Source organism: Trachinotus anak, unplaced genomic scaffold (genome assembly GCF_046630095.1).
Source record: "Trachinotus anak isolate AG129_WGS33_773 ecotype Australia unplaced genomic scaffold, CSIRO_AGI_Tana_v1 ptg000002l, whole genome shotgun sequence".
NCBI lineage: Eukaryota > Metazoa > Chordata > Actinopteri > Carangiformes > Carangidae > Trachinotus > Trachinotus anak.
In genome coordinates this window covers 21,348,331-21,374,181 of record NW_027273853.1, presented here as the reverse complement: position 1 = coordinate 21,374,181, position 25,851 = coordinate 21,348,331, and the positions used below count along the sequence as shown (strand labels likewise).

Below are 25,851 nucleotides of genomic sequence, written 5' to 3'. Positions count from 1 at the left end.
GAGCTACATAGGTAAAAAGTAACAATCCCTTTTTTTTTTTGAGATGGCAGGGAGCAGTCCTCCATTAACATGAACAACACGGCTCTCTCACCTCTAGATCCTCTCTGTGTGATCGGTCTCTGTCTTCAAAGTCTCTGGTTCTGCGTCGAGCCTCTTCAAAAGCTGCCTGGGCCAAAGCGTCCTCATGCTGCACACACACAGAAACAGAGATTGACCGTCCATTTAGTGATTTGTTTTTTTCCATTATGAAGTCACTACAAAAGGAAGACAAGGCAAATGGAGGTGCAAACATACAAACAGATCACTATGTAAGAAGATGTGTTACCTGTGCCCTCTCATCATCATACTCCAGGTATCCCATCCCATCCAGCCTCTGTAGGTCGATCCAGCCTCTCCAGATCACACACACCCCATTCAAGATCATAGGGGCCTTTAAATAGACCTGCAAAGACAGAGACAGAGAGAGAGGGAGAGAGAGAGCTTCATGTCAGTAACAGTTCCTTTGTACAACATTACTGTAGCACTTTGCTGTATTTTCAGTACTGCAACACTCTCAAAACTTTGCAATTAGCATCAAATGTGTTTTTCCTGTGTAGGACTCAACATTGGAGCTAAAGTTCCTCCACTGATAATGTTTAAAATCCTGCTCTTCTTCAGCAAATCTAAGATGTTAAACTAATATGGCAGCAAGTCCTATTGAAAATAAGCAAAGATGATAAACCAAAAAAAAAAAAAGAGAGAGAGAGATCTGATGCCTTTTTAGAATCACACAGAGATCCATTCTCTGTTTCTCATGACTGGCTCTACGCTGATCGTACGTTGGCCTAAAGCAGGAGCAGCAGTTTAATATGGCCTGGAGTTTCACGCAAAATTACAGTTGTTAAATCTGAAACCATCAGCTCTTTCTCCAGAATAATACAAAGCTCTGTTTGCCCCCCCACCCCGCCTGCCCCCGCTGTAACTGCTGTGAATAAGAAAAACCACCAACTACGTCAAAACCTCTCCAGCACAATTGAATGCTGGACTAGTAAATCACACACACACACACACACCAGCCCACACACACGTCCATGTGCATTTACATACTGCACGTGCACAGTTGGTTGAGGTTTGTGTATCAATCCTTTCGTTTTCTAGTTGTAGTTGAAAAGTTAGTGTGTATATCGGACTAGGTGAAGCCAAGTTACTAAAGATAAATTTCATACACCTAAAAACATTTTTTTCTTTTCATCATTTTGGGTGTGTTTGTGCTATGGCCATTGCCCTGGATCTGTGTCTTATTCAGTGGCCTTGTTCACACACTGGCAGCTAAAATCTGACTGTGATCTTTTTATGTACAGCTTTCAGCCCTCGTTTTACCTATTTCTCTATTGAAAATAAATGTCACGCTGCTTCAGTTCTCATGTGTCTTCAGTTAAGTCTGATAAGTTAAAACAGGGACATCAAAAACATCATCCGATCAACCGTAGGCTGCCCTCTTCTGTCTTGTTTGACCTTGTATAGCGTCTGTTTTGTCTGTCTGTGAATGAGAGAGAGCAGGAGGGGAAACAGAAGCGATAATAAGGCCACTACAAGTGCTCACTTATAATCTATTAACAACTTTCTCTTCCTCATGTACAAACAGCAGCACAGTCAGACAGGCAGAGCAGGGTCAGGCTTTGTCTGTCTTTGCACTCCAGGTTATATTACATATGGCTCTATGCCAGGAGGGCTGCAGACTAATCACCAGATATGTGAGCGTGTGCATGTCTGTGTGTATATTCATGAGGTGAGGGAATGTGTACATCTGAAGAATCACAGAACCAGTTTTCTGGTTAGAATTGCCAGAATGTCTCAGCTGCTGGAGGTAAATCCACTGCTGCAATGTCGGCTAAATTCAACTATTTCTCAATATTTGGCAATAGCTGATATTTTGTTAGGGGAAAAGATCTTTTCCTGGTGTCGAGTGGACTTATTATGCTCATTTCCAGTTCTGTATGTTTTTTCCTGGACTCCACGAGACTAGCTTCATATGATTGACAGTTCAAAAAAGGCCCTCATTCATCTCAAACTGCCTGTTATTTGAGCTGCCCACTGAAACGGGCAATATTAGCTCCTTAAAAGCTCACTTTCTTCTGATTGGGCAAACACCCGGAAGACTGACGAGGGGCCAATGCACCCATCATTTGTGAACACCACCTCATTGTCTTTCCCGTGTGGAGGTTGTGAAAGCAACTGTAAATCTAAGTAATTACTAACTTAAACTAAGGAACAGAACATAATTTATTGGGAATGGCAACTTCTCAAATCTATCTGTACACATTCAAACCTGAATCCCATCCTGAATATGAACATGGATAGCACCAACATCCACAACAACAAATATTACAATCTTCCTTGTGAAATACCTAATGGTATGCTAGGAATTTAAATGGCATTTTGCATCCAAAGATGACTTCATTAACTTTAAAGCTGCTATAATCAATATTTTAACAATAGAGCACAAGACTACTTGTATTTGAAAGGCCTAACTCAGTTCAGTAAATGGAGCGTTTTAGCGTCTTTCAGCTCCTTGTTTTGGTTTTATGGCCTCTAGCATTGCTGTTTTGATTCACTCTCATTGGTTGTTTTTGACCACAACAGAAAGCTGCAAAAAAACTCTGATGGTCTCCTCCAGACAGGCACAGTTAGTGACTAGCTAGTGAACAAAATTGAGCATTTAATAGCAAAAGAGCTGATGTGGTGGTGTGGTAGAAACCAAATGAGAGCTAAAGGAAAGCAAGTTCTGGACTTACATTTGCCAGCTTGACAGGAAAATGTGTCCAAATGAATGCCAGTGTTGATCCAGATCTGCTAGATGTCCAAATAGGCAACTGTTTGCTAACAAGTTAGCCATATCAACTTAAAAAGGTGATAGATATATATGTCTGTGTTGTGTTCACAGCTTGTTTCTGCGACCCCCAAATGGCCAAAAAGCAGTTAAGGTGTGAGGCGGTGTGAATGAGCAAACTTCTGTGTCTCTTCTTCTCTGTCTCTCATAGCCTTCCTCTTTCCCACGACACAACTCTCTCTAGGAGGAAGAGACGACAGTGGGAGGCAGTGAATCACAGACAGTCTGTTTTTCCCAGGGTAGAAAGTTTTTTAGGTGGTATTTTTATCTGAGCAAACAAGCATTTAGGAATAAATTTACAAAATGAAACACGCCCCCCAAAAAGCACACAAACACACAGATGACTAGATTTTTCTGTGTGACACTAGGCAATTGCCACGTTCCTGCATTTTTACTCAGGCTATTTTTGGACAGCCTCGCACAGGGACCTCTTTTACCACAGCTACCCACACTGCACCGGGGTTGCAGGGGAGACCGCACCCCAAGAGACTGTGGGTTTTTGTGTTTATTCGGATTAATGTTTTTCTGTGTGTGTGTGTGTGAGTGAGTGTGTATGTGTGTGTGTGTGTGTGTGTGTGTGTGTGTGTTAGAGAGAGAGAGAGAGACATAGGGACAGAGAGATGTGAAAGAAATGGCTTCCACATCTGTGGGGCTGCATGGTGCTTTGAAAAGAAAGCTTCATTTGGCCTGATAGGGAAAACGTGTGTGTGTGTGTCTGTGTGTGTGTGTGTGTGTGTGTGTGTGTGTGTGTGTGTGTGTGTCTGTGTGAGGGGAAAATATGTAGAAATGGCCCAACCACAGACTTCCTCTGAGAGAGAACCATGTCAACCCCCACATCCATTTACCAAGGCACACATGTACACACACGTACACACACGTACACACACGTACACACACACACACACACACACACACAGGACTCTCACACACTGCAGCACACTGTGAATAAGAAAAGCAAGCAGGGTGAAATGCAGTGGAAATTTAGACTTGCTTTAAAACTGAGTGCAAGTTCAGATAAGCAATGGCTTACATTTGCTCTCAGAGACCCAACACCTTACACTGACACTTTGTTTGGTTTTTCCTTAACTCATCAGATATCTGTATTGTCATGTGTGTAACGTGGTCTTACATCATTTTGTCCCGTGAATCGGTCACATTTTTTCGACAATCATCTGTATCACATGTTTCTCAGGTTCCATGACAGACATGATGAGAGCATTGCAAAACACCACAGCCTAAATTTGGATGATTTTTGTGTTTTCATTTCAAATGAATGATTTAGTTTTTTAAGCTAAATCAGCTGAAATTATAATTATTACAAATATAAAACAGTCATTCATGTTTCTGAAAAGACTTTTGATGGTTGCAAAGATTTTACCTGCCAGCTGCTCCCAGCTTGGGCTGTGGATCACTGTGCATCATTATCATTCACTCTATGATGAATCTTTGCATTTTTGTGACTTATGAGCAAGCGTCATTTCTTTCAGCTGGCGAGTCAAATCTCTCCCTTTTGATCTAAACCTCTCCAAGCTACTGTAAGTGCATCCAAAACTGAGAGAGAGAGAGAGAGAGAGAGAGAGAGTGAGAGAGAGAGAGAGAGAGAGAGAGAGAGAGAGAGAGAGAGAAAGAGAGAGAGAGGCAGAGTGTGTGTTGGCAGACAGTGTGTGACGCAGATCTAGAGGGATGTGCTGGCACAGTGCCTCTCATTCAGCCGGGTGCCAACCATCTAGTCAGCACAACTGCCCACTGCTGCCCACACACACACACACACACACACACACACACACACTCACATGCTTGGACACACACACACACACACACACACACACACACACACACACACACGGACCAGTGCCCACGAGGTGTGTAACACAATGGGTATCTGTGTTTTCAGTCTTGTGAATTGTGACAGTCTGTCTCTCCCACACAGACACATACACACACCCTACTTCACTTCTGTGTGTGTGTGTGTGTTTGTGTGTGTGTGTGTGTGTGTGTGTCATTTAGATTGAAGATGAGCCCTACTGTCGCCCTGTAAATCTGTGCACGTGTCTATTATTCACACAATAAATGTCTGTTAGTCGTCTGAGTCAGCAGCCAGTCATAGACAGCTCTTTCTTTCTTTCTTTCTTTCTTTCTTTCTTTCTTTCTTTCTTTCTCTCTCATCAGACCAGATACCATCACTATGGTGCTCATCCATGATTGTCTCTGATATAAGATCACAAAGTACTTTGAAGAAAAAGATAAAATGACATCACGAAAGCTGCCAAGGCAATGAGCCACTCAAGTGCATGTTGCATTCATCATTCCTGATTCATGCCCCCCCCCACCACAGGACACTGAAACACACACACACACACACACACACACACACACACACACACACACACACACACACTGCTTCACAATGGCCCCAACAACAAAGACATATTAACACTCCTCAACACTTCTCCAGCATGGACCACATATTATCATCTCTGGGAGTTGAAATGAAACAGAAGGTAAAACAGCGGAGAGATGGTGAAAGGTGAGGGAAGAGAGTGTCTGCAATTTTAGAGGTTTTTGTGTCATTTGCATGTTAAATTAAGATTATTTCAGCAGCCAAAGTACAGAAGAATTTACTTTCTAGAAAGATGAAACTATGTTTGCAGATTAATTGTAAACAAAACATTTTTCATGTATTCAATAACTTAAGGTATATCTCACAAATATATAATAGAAACAATTCTTTGGTAGGGCTGTGCAATACTGACAAATAATCACCTTTTGTTTTATTACATATTTTCGAACATAAATACGATGTACATTGCAAAGCAGCACACAGACAACAATTTTTAAGCAAATGTGAACCCAGTTGAAAGACATAAGTGTATTGTGACAGCTTTAGATACTCACACCTGAACACCATATTTGGGAGGAGCATTGTTTATATACTTCCCTGTGGTATGTGTCTGTATCTATATATACATATTGTGACATAGCTTCTAGAAACTATATTGAAAAACTCTGATAGATAAAATCAAACAAGAATACCCAGTGAATAAAAAAAAAACAAAACAAAACCAAAAGTTAAAATAAAATGTAGAACAGCTCTGCTCAGACGCAAAGATACTAAAAGTGTGGGCACCACAGTGTAAATGGTGGAAAATTCTGATAGTGGACACATTTTAATGTCATAGATAGCTACTAGATAGATAGTATATAAAGTACTTTATTAATCACAAAAGGAAATGGGACTGTTCATCATATTGCTCAAAACCGCATCTCATTGCAACTTCAACTCATTTTTACGATCAAATGTGTGGATTTGTTTTAAAGACTGTGTTGGTACAAGACATTTACAGTCAAAGCTTTTTACTGCCCAACTCCTACATTTGGATTATTCCTCCTGAGGTAAACAAAGCTGAGAGAAAGTTACAGGTGGCTGAAAATAGGGCGAGCTACAAATGGAGAAAGTGATGTAGAGAGAGCAACAGACAAATAACTAGTGAAAGAGAGGGACTGAGGGAAAGAGACAATGAGACAGAGGAAGCTGTAGTCAGTGTGTGTTCGTGTGTGTGTCAGGTGTGACAGCAGCAGGTGGCAACAAAGCACGTTACTGGCCTTCTGTTCCTAATCCCAGACTGAATACAGCCTAACGTCCTCTGGCCTATTATCTGACACACACACACACACACACACACACACACACACACACACACACACAGACACAAAGACATAACACCTGCTAGAGCAATGCAAGTATAATAGCACAGTACTCTCCCAGTGCATGATCACTTTCTCTTCTTCTGCCTTCCCACCCTGTAATCATAGAGGCTGCAAAACAACAAGACACACACACACAGATCACATGACACTGACAGCCAGTTCATCCAGGCTGATGTCAAATGTCTCCGTAGTGTACGTCCAAATCGTAGGAACCTGATGTGAGAGGAAAGTAATGGCCTGCGAACATCACTGACAAGAGACAAGAGTTCATTAAGTCCCAGAACTGGATGAAACTGAACTGAAAGAAAACTAAATGTGAAAACGGCATCACAACTAACAAGAATTTTCAGTCTTATTAGACGTGTTCAGAATGAAAACACTGGAAACCTTTGTCAGGTCACATGTTTTCTAAAAAATTATCGTTCACTGGTTCATTGGCAGTTTGTGTTTCCATTATGAGTTGAGTCAATAGGCCCCACACATAATGTGTATTATTCCTATGAAAAGTTTCTGTGTGCACTGGAGGGCCAGAGAACCACAGTTTGTTCCTATGGCATTCATAGGCATGGAAATATTATGCAAATCCACACATAGGCTGCAGATAGAGTTACAAAACCAGAGAGATAGAGAGAGAGCGAAAGAGAGAGGGAGAGGCACGAAAGATCACATTTCAGCTCCAGATACACAGAAATCAATTAACTTTATTAAAAAAGTTAACAATCATATCTTCTTTTTGTAATTTACAAATTGCCATTACAATAAATATAATTTGGGCTGGATAACTGATTGAAAGTCAATTCAAGTCCTGTTCAGTTGGTGTTGATCTCATCGTAGCTCGTCAGTGTTGTCTAATTCTACGATTTACAACTTTCAACACGTTACATTTTTTCCACTGGGATCAGCATCGTTGACAGTGAATGTGTGAGAGGGGGAAATAACTGTAAAAACAAAACTGGCGACATACTGTATATAAACAGCAAACTGCTAGGATCTGTTACTGAGAGAGCTGTTACTATTTCATAATCCTCTTCAATGGATTCTAGTGCTGAACTGAAGTTTAACTCCTTGTTGAGTTACAGTTTGTGTTTCCCTCATCACTCCATCAACGATTCTTCATTCACTAAATATTTTTGATGAATGTTCAGTTCTACATTGGCAGATAGATACATGTGAATTTTTGTTCTTGCTGGTTGCTTAGTAATACGACTATAATCTTCCTATTACCTGGTTTATTATCTTTGTATTGATCTGATGGTTCATTATGTGCCACTTTCTGACTGTCAGGACTAAACTAATAAATCTGTGCATGTTGGCAGAAACAGTTCTAATGTGTATTTTGTCCAGTTTAGGGAAATATTGTGGCTTTGGTGAAAAACTCAATGTTTTTTATCAAACATTTGAATATTTAACTAAGACTGAAGTGCTCTGAGTTGCCTAAATATAACCATAAAAACTTCCTGAGGGGAAATTGGAAAATAAATCAAAAACGCTGATGCGCTCAATGAAAACTTGTCATGCTGATTGTATAAAAGTTATCTTGGTGGCATTTTGTTTCCTACAAAACATATCTGACAATGCAATAGCTGTATGAAAATTAGTACATGGGGGCTCAACTCAATACATTTATTTTATTTGCCCTTTTGTTGAGGTCAACCTGCCAAAACCAAAGCTTTTCTCCTTATTCATATTGTAACCAGAGAAAAATCATGTTTCTAGACTTGTGAGGACCTATGGCCTTCAAAGGAACAGAAACAAACACACACAAACACACACACACGTCCATGTCCATCCAGGTGAGCTGTGTCACATACTTTGGTCCTGTTCAGCAGACAGTTACTGGAAGAGAAGGACTAAGAAAAGAGGAAAGAAGCTGACACACACATGCAGGATTTCACACCAGACTGACCACTCACTGACCAGCTTTCTGTCTGAACCTTGTGTCTCTAGCAGTTTTGTTTTTTTTTTTTTGTTCCTCACACACATGCACGTGCGCACATACACGCGCCGACCAAACGCGCACAGACTACTTCTACCATGTATGCATAACTGCACTTAGAGACTCAGTCAAGCAGAAAGACATGTGGCATAAAACACTGATACACAGACAAAGAGCACATAAACAGAGGACCCTGTCTGTCTGTGTGCTGCAGTGCATTATGGGAGTGGGTGTGGTCATCGATCTAAGGCCTGGAGCACGAAATATGATACTTTAAGGGAGGAGACGAATAGTGTGTTTGTGTGTGTGTGTGTGTGTGTGTATGTAGAGGGAAGAGGGTTTGTGGTGCACTGACGTCTCTGAACAGGGAGACTCGGACCGTCTGTAGGGCTCACTTATACTGATTTAAATTAAGAAAGCTTCATCACAATGCACTGAACAATCACACAGGACGTACAAGATGTAAAACACAACCCTGCACACACGCACACATACACACACGCAAACATAAACACACAGTCTGATGCAGGGCAGCAGTAGCAGAGGGAACCAATTAGTGGTCTGGCTTTGATGATGTCACTGACAAGTCACGCACTGATGGCACAGCTTCCGTTCAGAGGGAAACATAAAACCACACACTGCGCGCACACACACACACACACACACACACACACACACAGACACACACTTGATGTTGATATGTCTGTGACAGAGGAGACTCCTGGAGGCTTGAAGCTGCCATCTACAAGAACTTTTCATGTTGCTGGAGATTTATAAAGAACCAGGACGTTCCTCTCTCTTGATGCTGAAACCCGAGAACATCAAACAGAAAAGAACCAGTACACAGACGTGAACACACAGCTGAGCTATTTTGCTGACAATCAGTTGAAGGAGGTACCAGTCATGTTGACTTTTTGTCATGTTTAAACACTGACTGAAAGTGGTGCTTTCCAATGACTGGCCTGGCGCTACAGCTGTGGGGGGATTTGAACAGTCACCACATCATAATCTGCCACAGTCTTTAAACCAGGACATCTTGCATCTATTATATTGTACAAGCAGGCTCTAGCATTGACTGCATTAGAAGGGCTCACCTTCTACAAACAGCTTTATTTGCAAAATAAGAGAAAAAAGATTTTTAGAATTATATCATAGTACTGTTTCAGAAGGCTGGATGGAGTTTTGATATTTAAATATAGTAAATAGAAAACTATTTAGTTTTTTTTTATTAATTTCAGTTTAAAAGTATAAAGATTCAACTTCAATGTCTGAATAATGTATTAAGTGTTTTATCAGTGTACTGTCCCGTCCTGCACAGTCCTGCACAGCACAGAAAAGCTGGCCGTTTACTCTAGGTGTGGAGCTGCAGCGCTGCAAAGGTACAATAAAATATTTACACAGTTCACTAACAGCTGTGTCCATATTTGTCATATTTTCTATTTTCATTCTTTTATCTACTGGGACCATAATGATATCTAATCATATGGCAATAAAATAAATAAAAGTTGGGGAGTGACATCTACTGTATGTAACATTTTAATGCCACTGCCAACAGACACAAAAACATCTCTTTTTTAAAAAATACTGAAAATATATTTAAAAGATGGTTTGTTCACAGAGCCCTTTAGACTGACACAACCATAGTTTTTATATTAAATGTGGATCAAGTCACCAAGTGAAAGTTGTTGCTCATAGTGACAAACCCACAGGAAATCATGATCTGACTCTGCAGTTCCTCTTAGCCCCCTTCCCCTCAGGTTTTTAGCATCTTTCAGCTCATTCTTTTGGTTTTATGGCCTGAAGATTTGATTCGGTCTCACTGCTTGCGTTAGTGTTGTTCCCATACATAGAGGAGCTGGTTTCAGCATAAGAAAAGCTCTGATAGCTTCACTGTACCAGAGCTAAACACAATTAGCGACTACGTGCTGAACAAAGTGGAGCATTTAGCAGCTGAAGAGCCAGACATTTCCTCTCAGCAGCTGGTGGAGAGCAAAACAGAGCAATAAGGATAATGGAGTAAAATGGAATATGATGGAAGGCACAAATACACCTACAAACTTATCTGCTCTGTATCTACTGGATGTGTAAGTAAAGAACTCCACCAAAATGTTTGACATAACTTTACAAAATGATAATGTCATTCACAGCTTTATGTTCTCCCCCGAAGTGGCACAAAAAGCAAATGTTTGAGGTTTAAACAACATGCAGATGTCAAGTCTTATCCTCACGTTGTATGAACTCCACATATATAAAAGTGAGTGTGTAAGTTGGTGTTCAGCAACTTCAACTTCCTCCACAGACAGATGAGTGCGTGCAGGTTGTCATTCCAACCAAGCACAACACTGGGGCATTTTACTGATTTGATTCTCTCTGGTTAGTTGGGCTGAAGAAAACTGGAGTAGTAGTGAAAACAACTCCTGCATATGATCTGTACAGTACAGAAAAATACACATACTGAGAACACTGCAAATAGATAGAAAATGGTGCGTTCATGCTCTGGTTTTTGTGTCTGAGCTCCTCTCTGACGGTCCACCCTCCTCAATCATGAATCTGACAGACAATCATCTGCATCTCATTCCCCCCTTCTCCACGACCACTAATTTCTTTTCTTCTCTTTCTGCCTCTTTTCACTCTGTTCTCTCCGTTTAAGGTTTTGTTTACTGTTTATATGTTGGTGTGTTTTTGTGTGTGTAGACTTGCATATATCTGTGTGTAAGGCTGAGCAATCAGTCTGGCGCCACCATCTCATCAGCATGCAGACGCAGTGTGCAAACACACTTTTCGCTGTGCACCAGCATGCACAGACGCAGACACACACACAGTGAGAGTACCTTCAACAGTGGAACTTCCTGTGGGTTAACCTTATTATAATTATTAACCTCGTCTAAAGTCTCATCCTCAGATATGAATTTTCTACCAGCAGGCCATCTGTATCAGAGACAGTTTGTGAACCAAATCTCAACCTGTTTCAGTTTTCATGGGTGAAAAAATAGTTTGTGGCCACAACAGTCGGCTCTGTCAATGCCCCTTCACCTCGACGCTTTAGTGAAAGTGTAACAGGAGCATAATGAAAATCAGCAGTAACTGCTCCTGAGCTGCTGTAATGTTCATCACTTCAACATGTTTCTCCAGCAGCACTCGAAGCTCAAGTGCACTTTATTTGATTTGGAATAAAAGCTGTGGCACATTCAGCGCAGCATCCCTGGTTCAAATCTGAAGAAAGTAAAATGTTCAGCATAGCTCTCAGTATAGTTTCAACCGCCCTAACTTCAAACTCTCTCACACACACACACACACACACACACACACACACACACACACACACACACACACACACACACACACACACACACACTGCAAGGATGGAATAAATGAAGGAAAGAAAGACTAGTATCTTTTTTACCTGCAGGAAGGAAACCACAAACAAAACAGGAAATAGAAGAAGGAATGACTGGATGAATGAATGAATGAATGAATGAGTGTTTGTAAATTGGTGATTTATCAAAACATTAATGAACAAGTGAACGCAAAATCTTCTACCATCAAGAGCCACAAACATGTAATGAACTAACTAGAACCACAAGAATTTAATTTGACAGGAAAATGCATCTCAGTGATGATAGAAGTCAAAACAAAACAGCAAAACTGTATCAAAAAAAGCTGTTACAAATGTTTAACTGAGTGCTGAACAATCTGTTATCGTTTAACAAAACGATTAATGTGGCTAATAATATACCTCTACTGCCACACTGTTGTACAGTGAGGGAAACATTTAGATTATACACTTTCCTGAACACATTTTAAACCCAAATACTGTAATTTGTATCAGTTTACTGCTTACTATGTGCTTCAATGTGAACATCATAACATGTACAGCTGGTGATGTCCATATGCATTTTAGCTTCAGAACTTAAACTCTCTAAAATAAATAGTCTCTATGGCTGCTGGTAAAGCTGCTGCTGACGCTACAATTCATGTCCTGCACAGGGTTAATGCTGGCTAGCAAGTTAGCAGCTAGCACTAAAATTAACCTTCTCCACAGCTGGCTCCCATTAGCCTGCAACAACACTAAAAGCCTGTACTTCTACTCTCTTTCTCCCTCTGTCTCTGTAACACACACACACACACACACACACAAACGCACACATTATATTTAGCCGCCAAGTTTAACCTGGCTGTGCTACCCTTTTGGTTTGGCACTTTCTGTGTTTGGAAATGAAGGCAGGAGGGAGGAGGAATGGAGGGGGCAGAACGGATGGAGGGAGGATGGGAGCGAATGAAGGAGAGGATAAAAAGAGGGAGTGGGGGATGTACGGTGGGAACGAGGATGTACGCAAAAAAAAAAAAACCATAAGGAATGGAAAGAAAGAAGAAGGGAGGGATAGAGGAGAGAGACATGCAGTGTGGATCATATAAAATGCCACAAGAATAACAAACTGAGGAAAGAACAGGGAAGCTGAGAGAGAGAAAATATGTAGGGAAAAGTAATGAAAATAAAGAAAGAACGGCAGCAACCTGGTAGCGTGGTCTGAATCATAGCTCATGAGCTACTGTCTCATTCTTCTCTACTCTTCAATTAATATTTTTCCCAGTACACGTCAACTAAAGACAAGAAAATGTATTACAATTCTTGTCCATTCACATATGTGTACCGCTACTCTGCACAGCAACTTACAGCCATTAGTGTCTTATGTCTTGAAGAAAAAATGGTAAAAACATTCACTTTTTAAATTTTGTATTTTGTAACAGTTTTAGGGTCAATAAAATAAAAACAATAAAAAGCTTATTATATTGCAAGAGCAAACTGTGTGTGTGTGTGTATGTGTGTGTGTCGTGACAGTAATTAAGAGAAGTTGCAACGTACACAAGATTTCTGCCTTGGCCTGACAGTTGTATTCTACAGGGAGGTCCAGTGGGATCAGCAGGCAGGGTGTGTGTGTGTGTGTGTGTGTGTGAGTATGAAATTCAAGCTGCAATCCTAGCAGCACAGCAACACTCTAAAAAATGTGCACTCAGTACACAATTAAAGGCTTTGCATTGGAGCTTAACAATACTTCTTTTTACAGCACATTGCACTCAAGAAACCACATTCCGCACTCGCCTGACCCATTTTATATTACTGGGATATAAATGAATATTGCATAAAAGTAAAGAGTGAAACCTTATACTTGGTTACTTGGAGGAGGATGAAAAAAGATCAGCGATCTGGAGCAACTTACTCTGAGAAGCATGACTTATGTTTTTCAGTTCAAAGATGATTATGGATGAAAAGAGCAGACTGTCAGCATGTTTATCAGAATCCTTAGATGTGTGTGTGTGTGAGAGAGAGAGAGAGAGAGAAAGAGAGAAAGCTTGGCTCAAGCTCTGCACAACTGTGAAAATTGCTTTACATAAATGACTCCTGGCCTCATTAAAACTAGCACTGTTGAGATGACAAAGAAGAGGATATCATCTTACACACACACACACACACACTGTCTCAGCCATACACATGCATTTTTTCTTTCTTTGTCTGACACCCATAAACACACACACATACTGTTCCCAACAATCAGGGCACTAGTGTTAAATAATTAACAGTGTGAGATTAGTCCGTCAGCCTTAGGGCATGGAGGTCCATTGATTCCCCAGAATGCATTTTTAATGAGCTGCCAACCGGCATTCATTTCAGCTGGCCAGTGTCCGTGGAGGGTCTACTGACACACAAACACACACTCACAAATACACACACACACACACCGGTCCAGGCTTAGCGCCAGGGGAGACAATTAACATACACATAAACACAGCAGCAGAACTGTATTGCAACTTCACCTTGACAACAGCAGCAAACTAACATCTTCTGAGCTCTTTAAGTTGTTTACCTTTGATCTTAAATGAGCATCAGCGCTACTGAGCAAATAATGTTTCTCATGAACTTACTGTTGTGTGACAAGATGATCCCCATGTTGTGTGTTTGTTGGGCAGCACGAGGCAGCAGGTATTGTTTTAAAAGCACCACAGAGCGATACACACTCAGCTCTCAGTGATTTAATGGATCAACTTAGCACAACATGAAGCTGATTACAAATTGATTGATCACCTTAATTTGTCTTTGTGGACTTGTGTTGTCAACCTGACACCCAAATCAATCTGCACTCTGTCAGGGGCTGTGAGTTTGAACAAGACGTGTTAGATGTCAACATACACAACCCAAATATCCTGACACACACGTCTGATCAGGAGAATTAAGTTTGACACGTTTACTCTTAAAATCACATGATCACATTTTTTGTTGTTTTCATTTCATGACATGAAAGAGGAACAGAAAGCAAAAGAGTGAGCAGAGATGTACAATGTGTGTTTCTGCAAATGCTTTTTTTTTTTCAGTGAAAAGTTTCACATTGTCAAGTGTGACAACAGAGTTGGATGAACCAAGAACACATGACTGAATAAAGATGTTTTTGAATCCAACTGATGTTAAAATAAGAGATTCAAGTGATTTTAGACATATTTCATGACAATATCTCAACTCAGACCGCATGACCTTTGCAACGTGTGAAGCGCAACACAGAGAATTTTGCATTTTGTGTGTGTGTGAATGTGTGTGTTTGAGGGGGTGGGTGGATTGCACTTGTCCTACCTTTCCTGTCTCTCTTTCAAAGTCAACGTATTCCCTCGTAGGAACCTGCCTCTGATCTCCGTGCAGGTTGGCTGGAAAGAACTGGAGAGAGAGGTTGGTACCTGTAGCTACAAAGGCCTGGAGAGAGAGAGAGAGAGAGAGAGAGAGAGAGAGACAGGCAGACAGACGGAGAGACAGAGAGGGAGAGAGAGAGTATTAAATCATTTGTGAAGGAAACAGGGAGCAGAGAGATTCTGAAATAAACCCACAAACACAGCAGTGACATGTCATTGGCTGTTGAAATTGTTGAGCCTAACGTGTTTGCAAAAAACAAAAAAACAGCAAAAAAATAAAATAAAATAAAATAATAATGATAATAATTTACATCAGCTCTCTGTCATTTCATGCTGGGGAGATATTGCACTATGGGCTTGTCAGAGCTTGTTTACAATCAAAACAATTTGCCTCTGGTTGTATACAGACATTTGATGAGAACTGTCAGACTCAAACTTATAGTCCATGGCTGAAGAAACAAAGCAATGGAAATAAAAGCACTGTATCAAAGCACAGAGGATGATTTTAAAGTCATCTTACTATTAATATTACACAACCTGCAAGACTGTATATCTTCTGGGGCTCTGGAGTAGTTTTGTGAAGTCTGAAAAAATTATTTCAATGAGCTCACTGACTGACGTATTTAATATTGGCCTTTGAAACCACAAATTCATAACACAAAGCCTGCAATACAAAATGGGAGGTTGGCGTTTGAAAGAGACTGGCTTTTGCCAGGCAGGTAAGGTCTAACGAAAGATGATTGTGAGTTGCATAATGGGAAATGTAGGATACAGTTTTTGGACTACGCACTAAAGGTTGACTTTGCCTCTGCTTTACCAATTTGGATTCATTCTTTTAAGAAAGCTTTTTTCTTGCAACACCGCTGCAACTTTATGGAAATCAGTGCTACACTGCTGTAGAGCCACTTGAAAATCAAAACTATGACTTAATGCAGCTTCAAACACATTTTTATCCAAGATCAAGATTTTGAAATACTGAGTTTAAGTACATGCAGTTATCATAGTTTCACAGAAATGTTTTCAGAAGGTTCTTGCATAACTAGCAGAATGTTTGAATAAGTTTAAATGTCTTATTTGGGTCCAAGCCTGGAAGGGTTTGAGTTTGATAGACTCAAAGTTGGCATCAAGGTTGTTCTTTTTCTTATTTCCTCAGCCTGCCTGCCTTTGCCTCTCTCTATTTCTTCATGGTCGAACCACCCTCTTCTTAGAATAAAAGTACAGAGGAAACTACTGGCTTGCTCCCTTCACACACACACACACACACACAGTCATATCATACTGTAGCTTTCCTCATTTTCTTATTCACAACTAAATGCCTAAGCTTAACCCTAACCAAAACCTAACCCTAACCCTGCCCTCAAAAAGCAGTGTCTACCCGTGGGAGCCTCAATTTTTGCCCCTACAGTGACACAGGTCCCCAAGTGTGCATTCAGGGTGAAGTCCACCAGGATATAAAAAACAAGCCCTAATACACACACGTCAGAGCGCGCACACATTCAGAAACACAAACTAAATTAAAACCAATAGAATGCATTTCTCTATTGCAGCCAGAAAGCAATGAATTACAGCGAGACAGAAAATCAAGTTAGAAATGGTTGTTTTTTTAAATGCGTATCTGCATGTGTGTGTGTCTATTGTCTTTGTGTGTGTGTGTGTGTGAGACGCGTTGTTTGCTGGGACAGATCAATACTAAGGGCATTAGGACTGCGACTGAAGCTAGAAGCATATGAATTATGCACCCTGTCAGATCTGTCCCTCATCATGAGAAAGAAACACTGAATGAAAGAGAAGAAGGAGAAACAACACTAAGCTGCAAGAGGGAAATAAAGGAAGGGGAGAGCTGAAAATTACTGAGTGTGTACATGAACACACAAAGAGAAAATGTCTCTCATACACACACACACACACACACACACACACACACACACAGAAAAGAGAGCTCAAAGAACACCAGAGTCATCCTTTCTGCTGTATTTGAAGTATTGGATTACAACCATCTGATACCAATTTGCTGCCTACTACTGCTGGAAAGAAAAAGAGGGAAGGAGAGGCTGAGAAAGGAGAGAGATGGAGGGAAACTGAGGGACAAAGGAGGAGAAAGAAAAAGAGAGTGAAGCAGAGAGAAGCTGAGGAAATGAAAAAGAGAAATGAAAGGAAACAGGATAACGGTGCTAAAGCCAACATGGTGAATGCAAAGAAAGTCAGACAAGGAGAGAGAGAGAGAGAGAGAGAGCGAGAGAGAGAGAGAGAGTGAGTGGGGGGAAATGGAAGTGAGATGACGAGAAGACAAAAAAGAACAGAACAAAGGAAATGAAATAAAAAGGAAGTAAACAGACAGAGAGAGAGAGAGAGAGGGGTAGAGGGAGAGAGGCGGGAAGAGAGAGAGACCAGCGGCATGAAAATCAATAGTAGTTTAGAAAGCGACTCATCTCTAATGAGCTGAGCAGAAGATAATTTACTTTGAATTATTGTCCCATTTATCAAATCAATCCTGAACATTTTAGCATTTCCCTGTGATTTGAGCCACACATCTCTGTGTGTGATGTTTTGAAATTCCTGCTGCCTAATTTCATTTTTATATGATACAGTATGTACAGAACATCACAAAAAAATTACAGAATAAGACTGTAATCTTTTTAATAGAAGACAAAACTGCCAGTTCTGCTGCACCCCATTTTCATATATTTTATATATTTATATGTGCTTATATAAAAGACTTGCAGCATATACAGTATAAAGATATGCAACACATCTATTTGTTTCTCAGAATAAAGAATGAAACACTGAAGGCAAAACCATGAAAATAAAAACATTCAGACAGTATTTCTGTTAACTAGCAGCAGACACATTAACCTAATATTATAAAAAATGTAGTAAAGTGTTTTTTATTTGTTTCCCCATATAACTGGCCTTTTATTTATTCATTTCTTTAAACAGCTTCTTCTGCAAATAAAGATTTGTCCTAACTTACATGACTGGTGAAATGAATAGCCTACAACATTTATGAAATTACCAGCAAACTAAATCTAAAGTTTTTATTTTTATTTGTTAATTCTTTTAATGGAAGCTATGATTTGAAATTTTATTAGAGTGAGTCTTGAATTGAGCCTTGAAAGGTTTTGACCAAAGAAAGTGTTAATTAAGGGGATACTAATATTCTAAGATTCTCTCTTCTATCTTTTACAACATATAATCATACTCTGATTGGAATAATAATTTGTGTCTGATGGGCCCCGCCCCTCCCCGCCACCAAAATTTAAAAAAAAGTTTAATAGTGTAAAATATCTAACATTACACTACAAAATGTCTCCCATGTCAATAAAAGTCAGATCTCTGTGATCTCTGTGCACACGTTTAAACGTCACACCTGTGTAAGTTGCATATTGGACCATGCTGCCTTAAAAACTAGAAAAACTAGAATATAGAAAAACTTGTGATGTCATGGTGTACACATCTTAAACTCAGATTTTAAGTGAGCACAGAGAAACTTTCCTTCTTCAGCAGATGAATGTGAAAACAGCCTTCTAATGTCAAACTCTGCACAAACATCAACATGAAGTGATAATAAACAAAACAAATTTTTTGAGGGGAGGGGGAGGGGGGCTTTAAAAATTACATAACTTAAGTGCCGACCCAATAAACTGGCCACAGTTTATTACAGCTTCTTTGTTCTTTGTTCATCTGTGTCATCTATAAAAAGTGATCCTTGACAACACGTTTGAGTCTCATTGTGTCTGATACTTGTCCACACTGACCATGAAAATAGCAGGAGGTCTTTAGCAGCGTCTGGCCGATAGATAAATCAGCGACATGATGTCACAGCTGCCGTCAAACCATTAAAACCGTGGCCATCAATTCTCACAGCAGAAGAGGCTTATAAATACAGTGAGGACAGACAGACCGACGCATCATGTCCCACTATAAGATGGTAAAACTAGATGGAGCCCCCTCCCTGCTCCCCCCTCCTGTGATGATGACAGCATGTTTGTGAAAAATACCTCGAGGATGACTAAGACAGCAGAAGTTGCCATGTGTTTGTGTGTGTTTGTGCCAGCAGCCTAAAGGCGTTTCGCCTGGCCTCACCTTTTGTTAGGGACATGATTTAGTAAACTTCAAAGGTACCTCACACAGTAATCGTGCAGTAATTACATCATGACAATATGAATTTGTCCTGACTTGCTTTAAAGTTATAAACTGCTCATCACAAATGCTACACCTGGTATTAAAAAAAAAAATTCAGCTGTATTTACGGAGAAAAATGTGACTGCAGAGAAGTGAAGACAGTAAAACATGCAGATATATTGTGGTCATCAAGGAAACATTTCTATAACTTTTCACCCCACAGGCTACTTTTCCATCAGTCATTGAAAATCAGAAAGTGCATTTATTCAAGTACCATATATAAGTACAATTCTGATGTATGTGTAACTTACTTACTTACTGAATATTTAATTTTACTACTATTTAAAAACCTTAAATGATCATATAAAATACGATGCATTGTTATAGAGTAAATCAAACCTCCCAGCTGTACAGAAAATCAGCTTCGGACCAGCCTGAATATTAAGATGCTCCTCACAAGTAACAATAACCCACGAGTAGTAAATACAACTCTGACTGAGGTCTGTGCAGTGGGTACTTTTACTTTTATACTGTAAGCAAATTTTGCTTATACTTAGGTGAAATTTCTGAATGCTTATAATCGACCAGGATACACAGTGGACAAGCAACAAAAGCTCAGTAAGAGTAATTTCAGTCTTCGCATCAGCTCATTTGTGTTTGAGAGACTTCCATCTCAAACTTGGACGACGGCGTTTGAAGACGATTGTGGTTTGGAAATGGAGGGAGACAGATTCAGCCCACAGACACGCTTCAGCTGTGACAAACTATCTCCTACTGCAGCAACTACTGACTGGCTGCTCCTCCAAATACAAAAAAGAAAGAAAAAACACACACAAGAAAAATTAAATAAATGGTATAATCCAGTCCGTTGCAGCACCACAACAGACCATGGATCTGAGTCAACACCAAAACAACTCAAGTAAGGTCCAGTCTAAACACAAATCAGGCTGCAAATATTGATTATTTTGATTATCAGTTGATATTGCAGTTGTTTTCTTAATTATCGGTAAATCACACTTGAGAACAGATAAGATATTCAACACATAAGACAGAGAAAAACAGCAAATCCTCACTCTTTTAGGGGATGTTTAGCATTTTTGCTACTGTAGAAAATATGATGTTAACAATTAACAGTATTTATTGCAGGGCTGTAGTATTGCAATTGTCAGTCATCATACAGATATTTCTATTTCTCTGTTCGCTCGGCGTATGTCTTTTGTATGCCTACTGTATCCAAGACATGTTGTCAAATTACCGTATATACCAAACTTAGACATGACAGGTGATATTTACTCTAGGCCACCAATTTTAGGACACAAATGACAGCCCTAACAGTGTTTGTTGTAACCGTAAAGGGCCTGTGTGATAACACGTGTTAATGTGTGCTTCTGCCAAACAAAGCAATGATGACTGCTGCAGCTGCAGAATCTAGAGGGAAGAAGAGATGAGCCTGTAAGTGAAGCTAAGCCTGGTGGGTCTGCACGTCTGATAACAAGTCTACTTCCTGGTGCAGGGACATGTAAAAACACACACATGCTCCATGCATGTGAATACACACTGTGCTGCTGCACAAAGCGAGCTGACTGCAGTGTTCCCATAATAAGAGTTCACTTGTCTTTTAAAATTGAGACAGTCTGGGGGATTAATACTTGCTACTGTGGGGGATTTGAAAGTTTCTTTCACTATCTTCTTTTGGTGTGCATAGCTGCATTATTTATAAGAAACTAGAATAATAGACATTTGATGTCTATCTGTCTGTGTCAGTGTTCATGTGAGCTCCTAAACACACACATGCACACTGCTTTCCTTTCTCTCTTTGAACCAAATAATATCAGCAATTACGGCTACAACCCCCTCTCAAATTTCAAGAAGAAGACAAAGAATAAGAGAATATATTTAGTTTTGCACTCACTACTTCTGACCGTCCGTCCCTACAGGCATTCTGGAAGCGGGCTTGTCGCTCCTCATGGGGCCGGTCTCTGAACCCAGTGTATTTAATCTACATAGAAAAGAGAAAAAACCTTAAACAACAAAGACTTACTCACACACATTTCAAATACTCTGAGTATATTACATGTGCTTCATTTGAAGGAGAAACCACTGAAAAAGGCTGTTTGACAGTGAAAGGCGATGCTCTTTGTCAGCAGTAGGCTGCAATTTGAAGATAAGCCACAAGAATTTTGATTTAAGGCAAAAGGCATCATTCTTTGTTTGTGCTTTTTATCAGACTCACATAAAATCTATTACAACAGGAAAAGGAGTCAAAGCAGAAATGTAACTTTTAGACTTATGAGAGCAATACATGAATAAAGACAAATAACAGGGAGAAATGAAGAATCAGAACTAAAAGTTTTTTTTTAAAAAATGTATTTTCCTCAATTTCAGAAGGCAAATTACAAATCAAACAACTGACTGCAATACGCCTTTGGAAGCTACAAATCCTTTATTTTCTAGGATTTTATTCAACTGTAGACTAAAATGAATGAAATAACTTGTGTGGAGCCTAAAACAGTTCACCCCGCCAGCACGCTTTCCTCCTCTAATGAGCCTCTTCTCTCTGTATTTCCGCCGTCTGACTGAATGGATCCAGTGTGCACAAACACAGTCAGACTCACCTCACACTCCCTGCTCAACTTGCGGAAAAACTCCTCATTATCAAACTTGCTCCTCTGGTCCGGAACTACCCGCGGCATCTTCACCAACACTTTTCAGGCCTCTTGGTTTTTCACTTTTTTTTTATCCTGTTGTTGTTTTTTTTTTTTTTTTGTTTTGTTTTTTTAAAATTATCCCGCACAGTAAAAGTTAAACTGTGTTTCTTGCCGTCCGTCCCTCACTCAGCTTCTCTTTCACACAACTCTCTTCCGTGTCTGTGTGTGTGTTTTTTTCCTTCCCTGTGTGGAGCAATGTGCTTTCTGCTGCTGGCCTCTGTGATTATGACTGCTGCTCTTGTTATGATGATCAGCCCCTGAGTGCAGTTCCTGCGCGCTCCGGTTCGCCTCTGGCTCCAAATGGCTCTTATTAAGTGACCCACTGCGATAGATAAAGCTCAATTTGACCGTGTGGCGCTCTCCCCCTCCCTCTCTCTCCGTCTTGCTCTCTCTCTCTCTCTCTCTGTCTGTCTCAGTGTCTCTCTACCTCCCTCTCTCTCTCTCTCCTGACGAGCGTGTGATCTCAAGCAAGTGGCAACAAACGAGCGCTCCCCGTCTCTCTCTCTCTCTCTCTCTCTCTCTCTCTCTCTCTCTCTCTCTGGTCTACCTGCAACTTTCAAGTGCTCCTCCTCAGTAGGTCTGTCGGATTTTCGTGAATTAGCCTAAAGGGATTTGGGACTATTGCAAAAACCACTAAGGATCATGACAGAGACGGGCTATATTTTATCATCTGGCAGCTTTAATTAAGTCATGAATCATATGGCATAGAGCTGTTTTATACTGTGGCGGCGGGAGAGGAAATATCTGTTTGGCATGCAGCTTAGTTTCATTTACATTATTTGAATTTGAAAAGCACGATTCCGTAAAACAGACATAAAAATACTTGTGGCTTAAAATGAATCAAGCCATAGCAAAAAATTAAACCGAAAACATGCATCAACATTAAGGTTAACAGCACGAATAGCAATCTATTACATTCAGTCTTCAGTTACTTATATAGGCTACCTACAAAGCTTTTTAAAGTGTTCTTGTTCTTTGTAACACTTTGATCAAAGATCAAAATTACGGCAGTTTGGAAAGTACTTGAAGGCATCAAGAGTCTACTTCCTGGCTCCGTCGAGTCGCTCTTGTGACTGTACACCCAAAATACCGCCTCCCCTCCTCCTCCTCCTCCTCTTCCCCCCTCCCCACATCTCCACCACTCCCCCATTCACAATAATAATACTACTACACACGTTACTGGGGGCAGCCACTGCGCATGCGTCTGCTCTAGACCGCAGAAACTTTATAGGATCCTTATGTGAGAAGTGAAAAAGGAGGGTGCAGGCTGACACTGTTTGTGATTCTCTGATAAGACAGGGGGACACTGGGGATGGTTGCAACACTTTTTGCGTTTCTCTCAGTCACTCAGAGACCATTTGGACCCCAACCCTGGGGCCAGTTGCAATACAGACCAGGGATGGTTGCAACATATTAAAAATACATAACATTTCACTAATTAATGTTTGCTGTTTGTCTCAATAAGCAAAGTATTCTGAAAATAGGCTATGCATATAATATTATAGTATTATTTATGGATTCAATAATATTTTTGAAAGAACAGTTATTGAGTTTTGTTTTGCGTAGAACAAAGTGTACCGTGAGTCAAATACGCAAAATCCATCAATTTTATTGTTTATGATAAACAGAACGGGCAAATATAAGACTAACAAAATGTTTCCCAAAATAATTGTATTTCCTCATGCATTTAAATTAGCAATTTTTGAGATGAAATTGGCTGCATACATTTGCTATTTCGAACTAAAAATATTTAAAAATTCTGTTGCATCGTCTGTTTTGATATGTCTGCTTAGCTTGGGTAAAGTTACAAAAACTTGTTGCAGCCGTCCCCACCCTATCAGCCATGACAGAACATCATGACACCCTGACCTTCACAGATGCTAATCATGTCACTTAGAAGTCAACAAAACAATGCTTCACACTAAGTCAGGAAAGTATGACAAAAATACCCCTCATAAAAAAAAAAAAAGTTTTGTATTGCTCCAAAACAAATCATTTCAATAAATGCAGCAGCAGATGCTGAATGTGTCTTTTGTCTGTCTGATGTGACACATCTGTCTGCCCAAGGACAATGAAACGCCAGATAAGCCAAAAAATTTGGCTTTTTCTTTGTTTTGTTGCTGAAGACTTTTTATAGGCTGATTGACATTTCAAAGAATGTGCCCGGTTATGTAAATAAAGTTCACCCCCTTCCACATATTTTATATTACCCTACTGTACTATTTATACTATACTTTAAACCAGCAGTAACTGATTTTTTGTTTGGTCACTTGGGGTCAGCGGAAACAAGCTGTAAACACAGTGACACATCATCACCGTTTAGGTCGATATAGTGAACTTATTAGCAGGAATTGGCATTTTTCTAACATCCTGCAGTTAGAGCGTCATGGTTTGTAGTTGTGTTTGTGGCCACTTGGTGAATGTAAATCCAAACTTCACTCTCCCAATTAGCTTTTATTTTGCTCTCTATCAACTCCTGAGGGAAATATCTGGCTCTTCATCAGCTGAATGCTCCACTGTAGGATGCCTCTCACATTACACTCTGTCATTTGACACTTATTGGTACTTGTTATTATACAAATATACTGTATATTATAGCCACTTTGTTGTAACGGCCTCTCTGCTGTGTGTGGTTCCCCTAGTCTGTTTCTGTGTTATGTTGCAGCTCCCTGATAGGTGGAGTTTGTGAGCGTGAGTGTGAGCGCCTGGCCAATCTCACAGGATCTGGCTGTCTGCAGACCTCCTCTTCTTTCTTCCCTCAGCAGCACCCTGCTGTTGTTGTTAGTTTAGGTTTTACACTGTACGACACTTTCCACACCAATAACACTGATTAACACTCCTCATTACGTTTTGGAATTATTGTTTTAGTAATAAATTTGTACACTTTTCAGTTTAAAAACCGTGTCTCACCTGTTTTTGTCATGGCCTAGGATAATACTACTGTATTTTTGCTTAAGTAACAATTTTACTTCAGAGCTTTCACTTGTGACAGATGATCTTCACAGTGTCTTATTGTTACTGCTTTTAGTGACAGTAAAGAACCTGAGTACTTCTACCTCCACTGTCATTATGATGCATTAGGTGCATTTCAGAGCAGACATTTCGACTTGTCATACTGTAGCAGGAAAAGCACAGGTGTTGCTGATGACATTAACAACAGTTCTGCTCTATGCAAGTGTCCCAGTGACCTATGGCAGCGTGACAGTGAGCCATGACGCACAACTGACCTTCCTTGCAGGATCTGGAAAAGAGCAGGTGTAATTAATAAAATTAATTACTAGTGCATGCCATTTAGGTGAGTTAGTTCCAGGGTCCGTGCATGCACACTCTGTCATGGTTTACTGAGACACTTAATAGAACCGAACCATTGTTAATGATATTTGTTTTACCTGTGTTTTTCCTGCTGACTAGTCAAAGTGTCTGCAAAGTTCTGTACTTGGACTTTTATTATGTACACCTCTGTCACCTCCAAAGTGACATTTCAAGATGTTTTTTTTTGCAGAAAATGACATGAAATACAAAACAGCACAGGCAGGAGTGGCTACAGTGTAGAACAGAAGTGCTATTATGAGAAATATATCTGCGTGTTTCATGCAAAATAAAGCAGTGTTGGAGTTGGCAAAAGTTTTTATCCTCACACACAGACTCAGTGACAATTTATAATTTATAGCTCTACAGCGGAGACATATTGGCACTTGCAACATAATAAGGAATGAATGTTTGATTATGCAACGAAAAAAACACGCCCCTGAAATGTAGCACAGCTCCTTTTTTGTCTTCACACCTACACACACGCATGTACACAGAGTAAATATGACTATTAGACTCCCAGG

General features: G+C 40.1%; 1 protein-coding gene across 4 annotated transcripts in view; it reads right to left on the bottom strand.

Annotated features, from left to right (window-relative positions):
* cbfb (core-binding factor subunit beta) overlaps positions 1-22,495 on the bottom strand; it is a 34,441-nt gene extending 11,946 nt beyond the window's left edge. For 2 of the 4 annotated variants that reach the window (XM_071505775.1, XM_071505780.1), the window contains exons 1-5: positions 21,926-22,495; positions 21,223-21,309; positions 15,136-15,252; positions 326-442; positions 92-187 (exon numbers count right to left, since the gene is read on the bottom strand). In XM_071505775.1, the coding sequence (XP_071361876.1) occupies positions 92-187; positions 326-442; positions 15,136-15,252; positions 21,223-21,309; positions 21,926-22,003 (495 nt within the window). In that variant the 5' untranslated portion in view covers positions 22,004-22,495. The remainder of the gene's footprint in view (positions 1-91; positions 188-325; positions 443-15,135; positions 15,253-21,222; positions 21,310-21,925) is intronic. The other 2 variants (XM_071505781.1, XM_071505782.1) reach the window with 1 other exon arrangement.
* Positions 22,496-25,851: the final 3,356 nt, after the last annotated feature.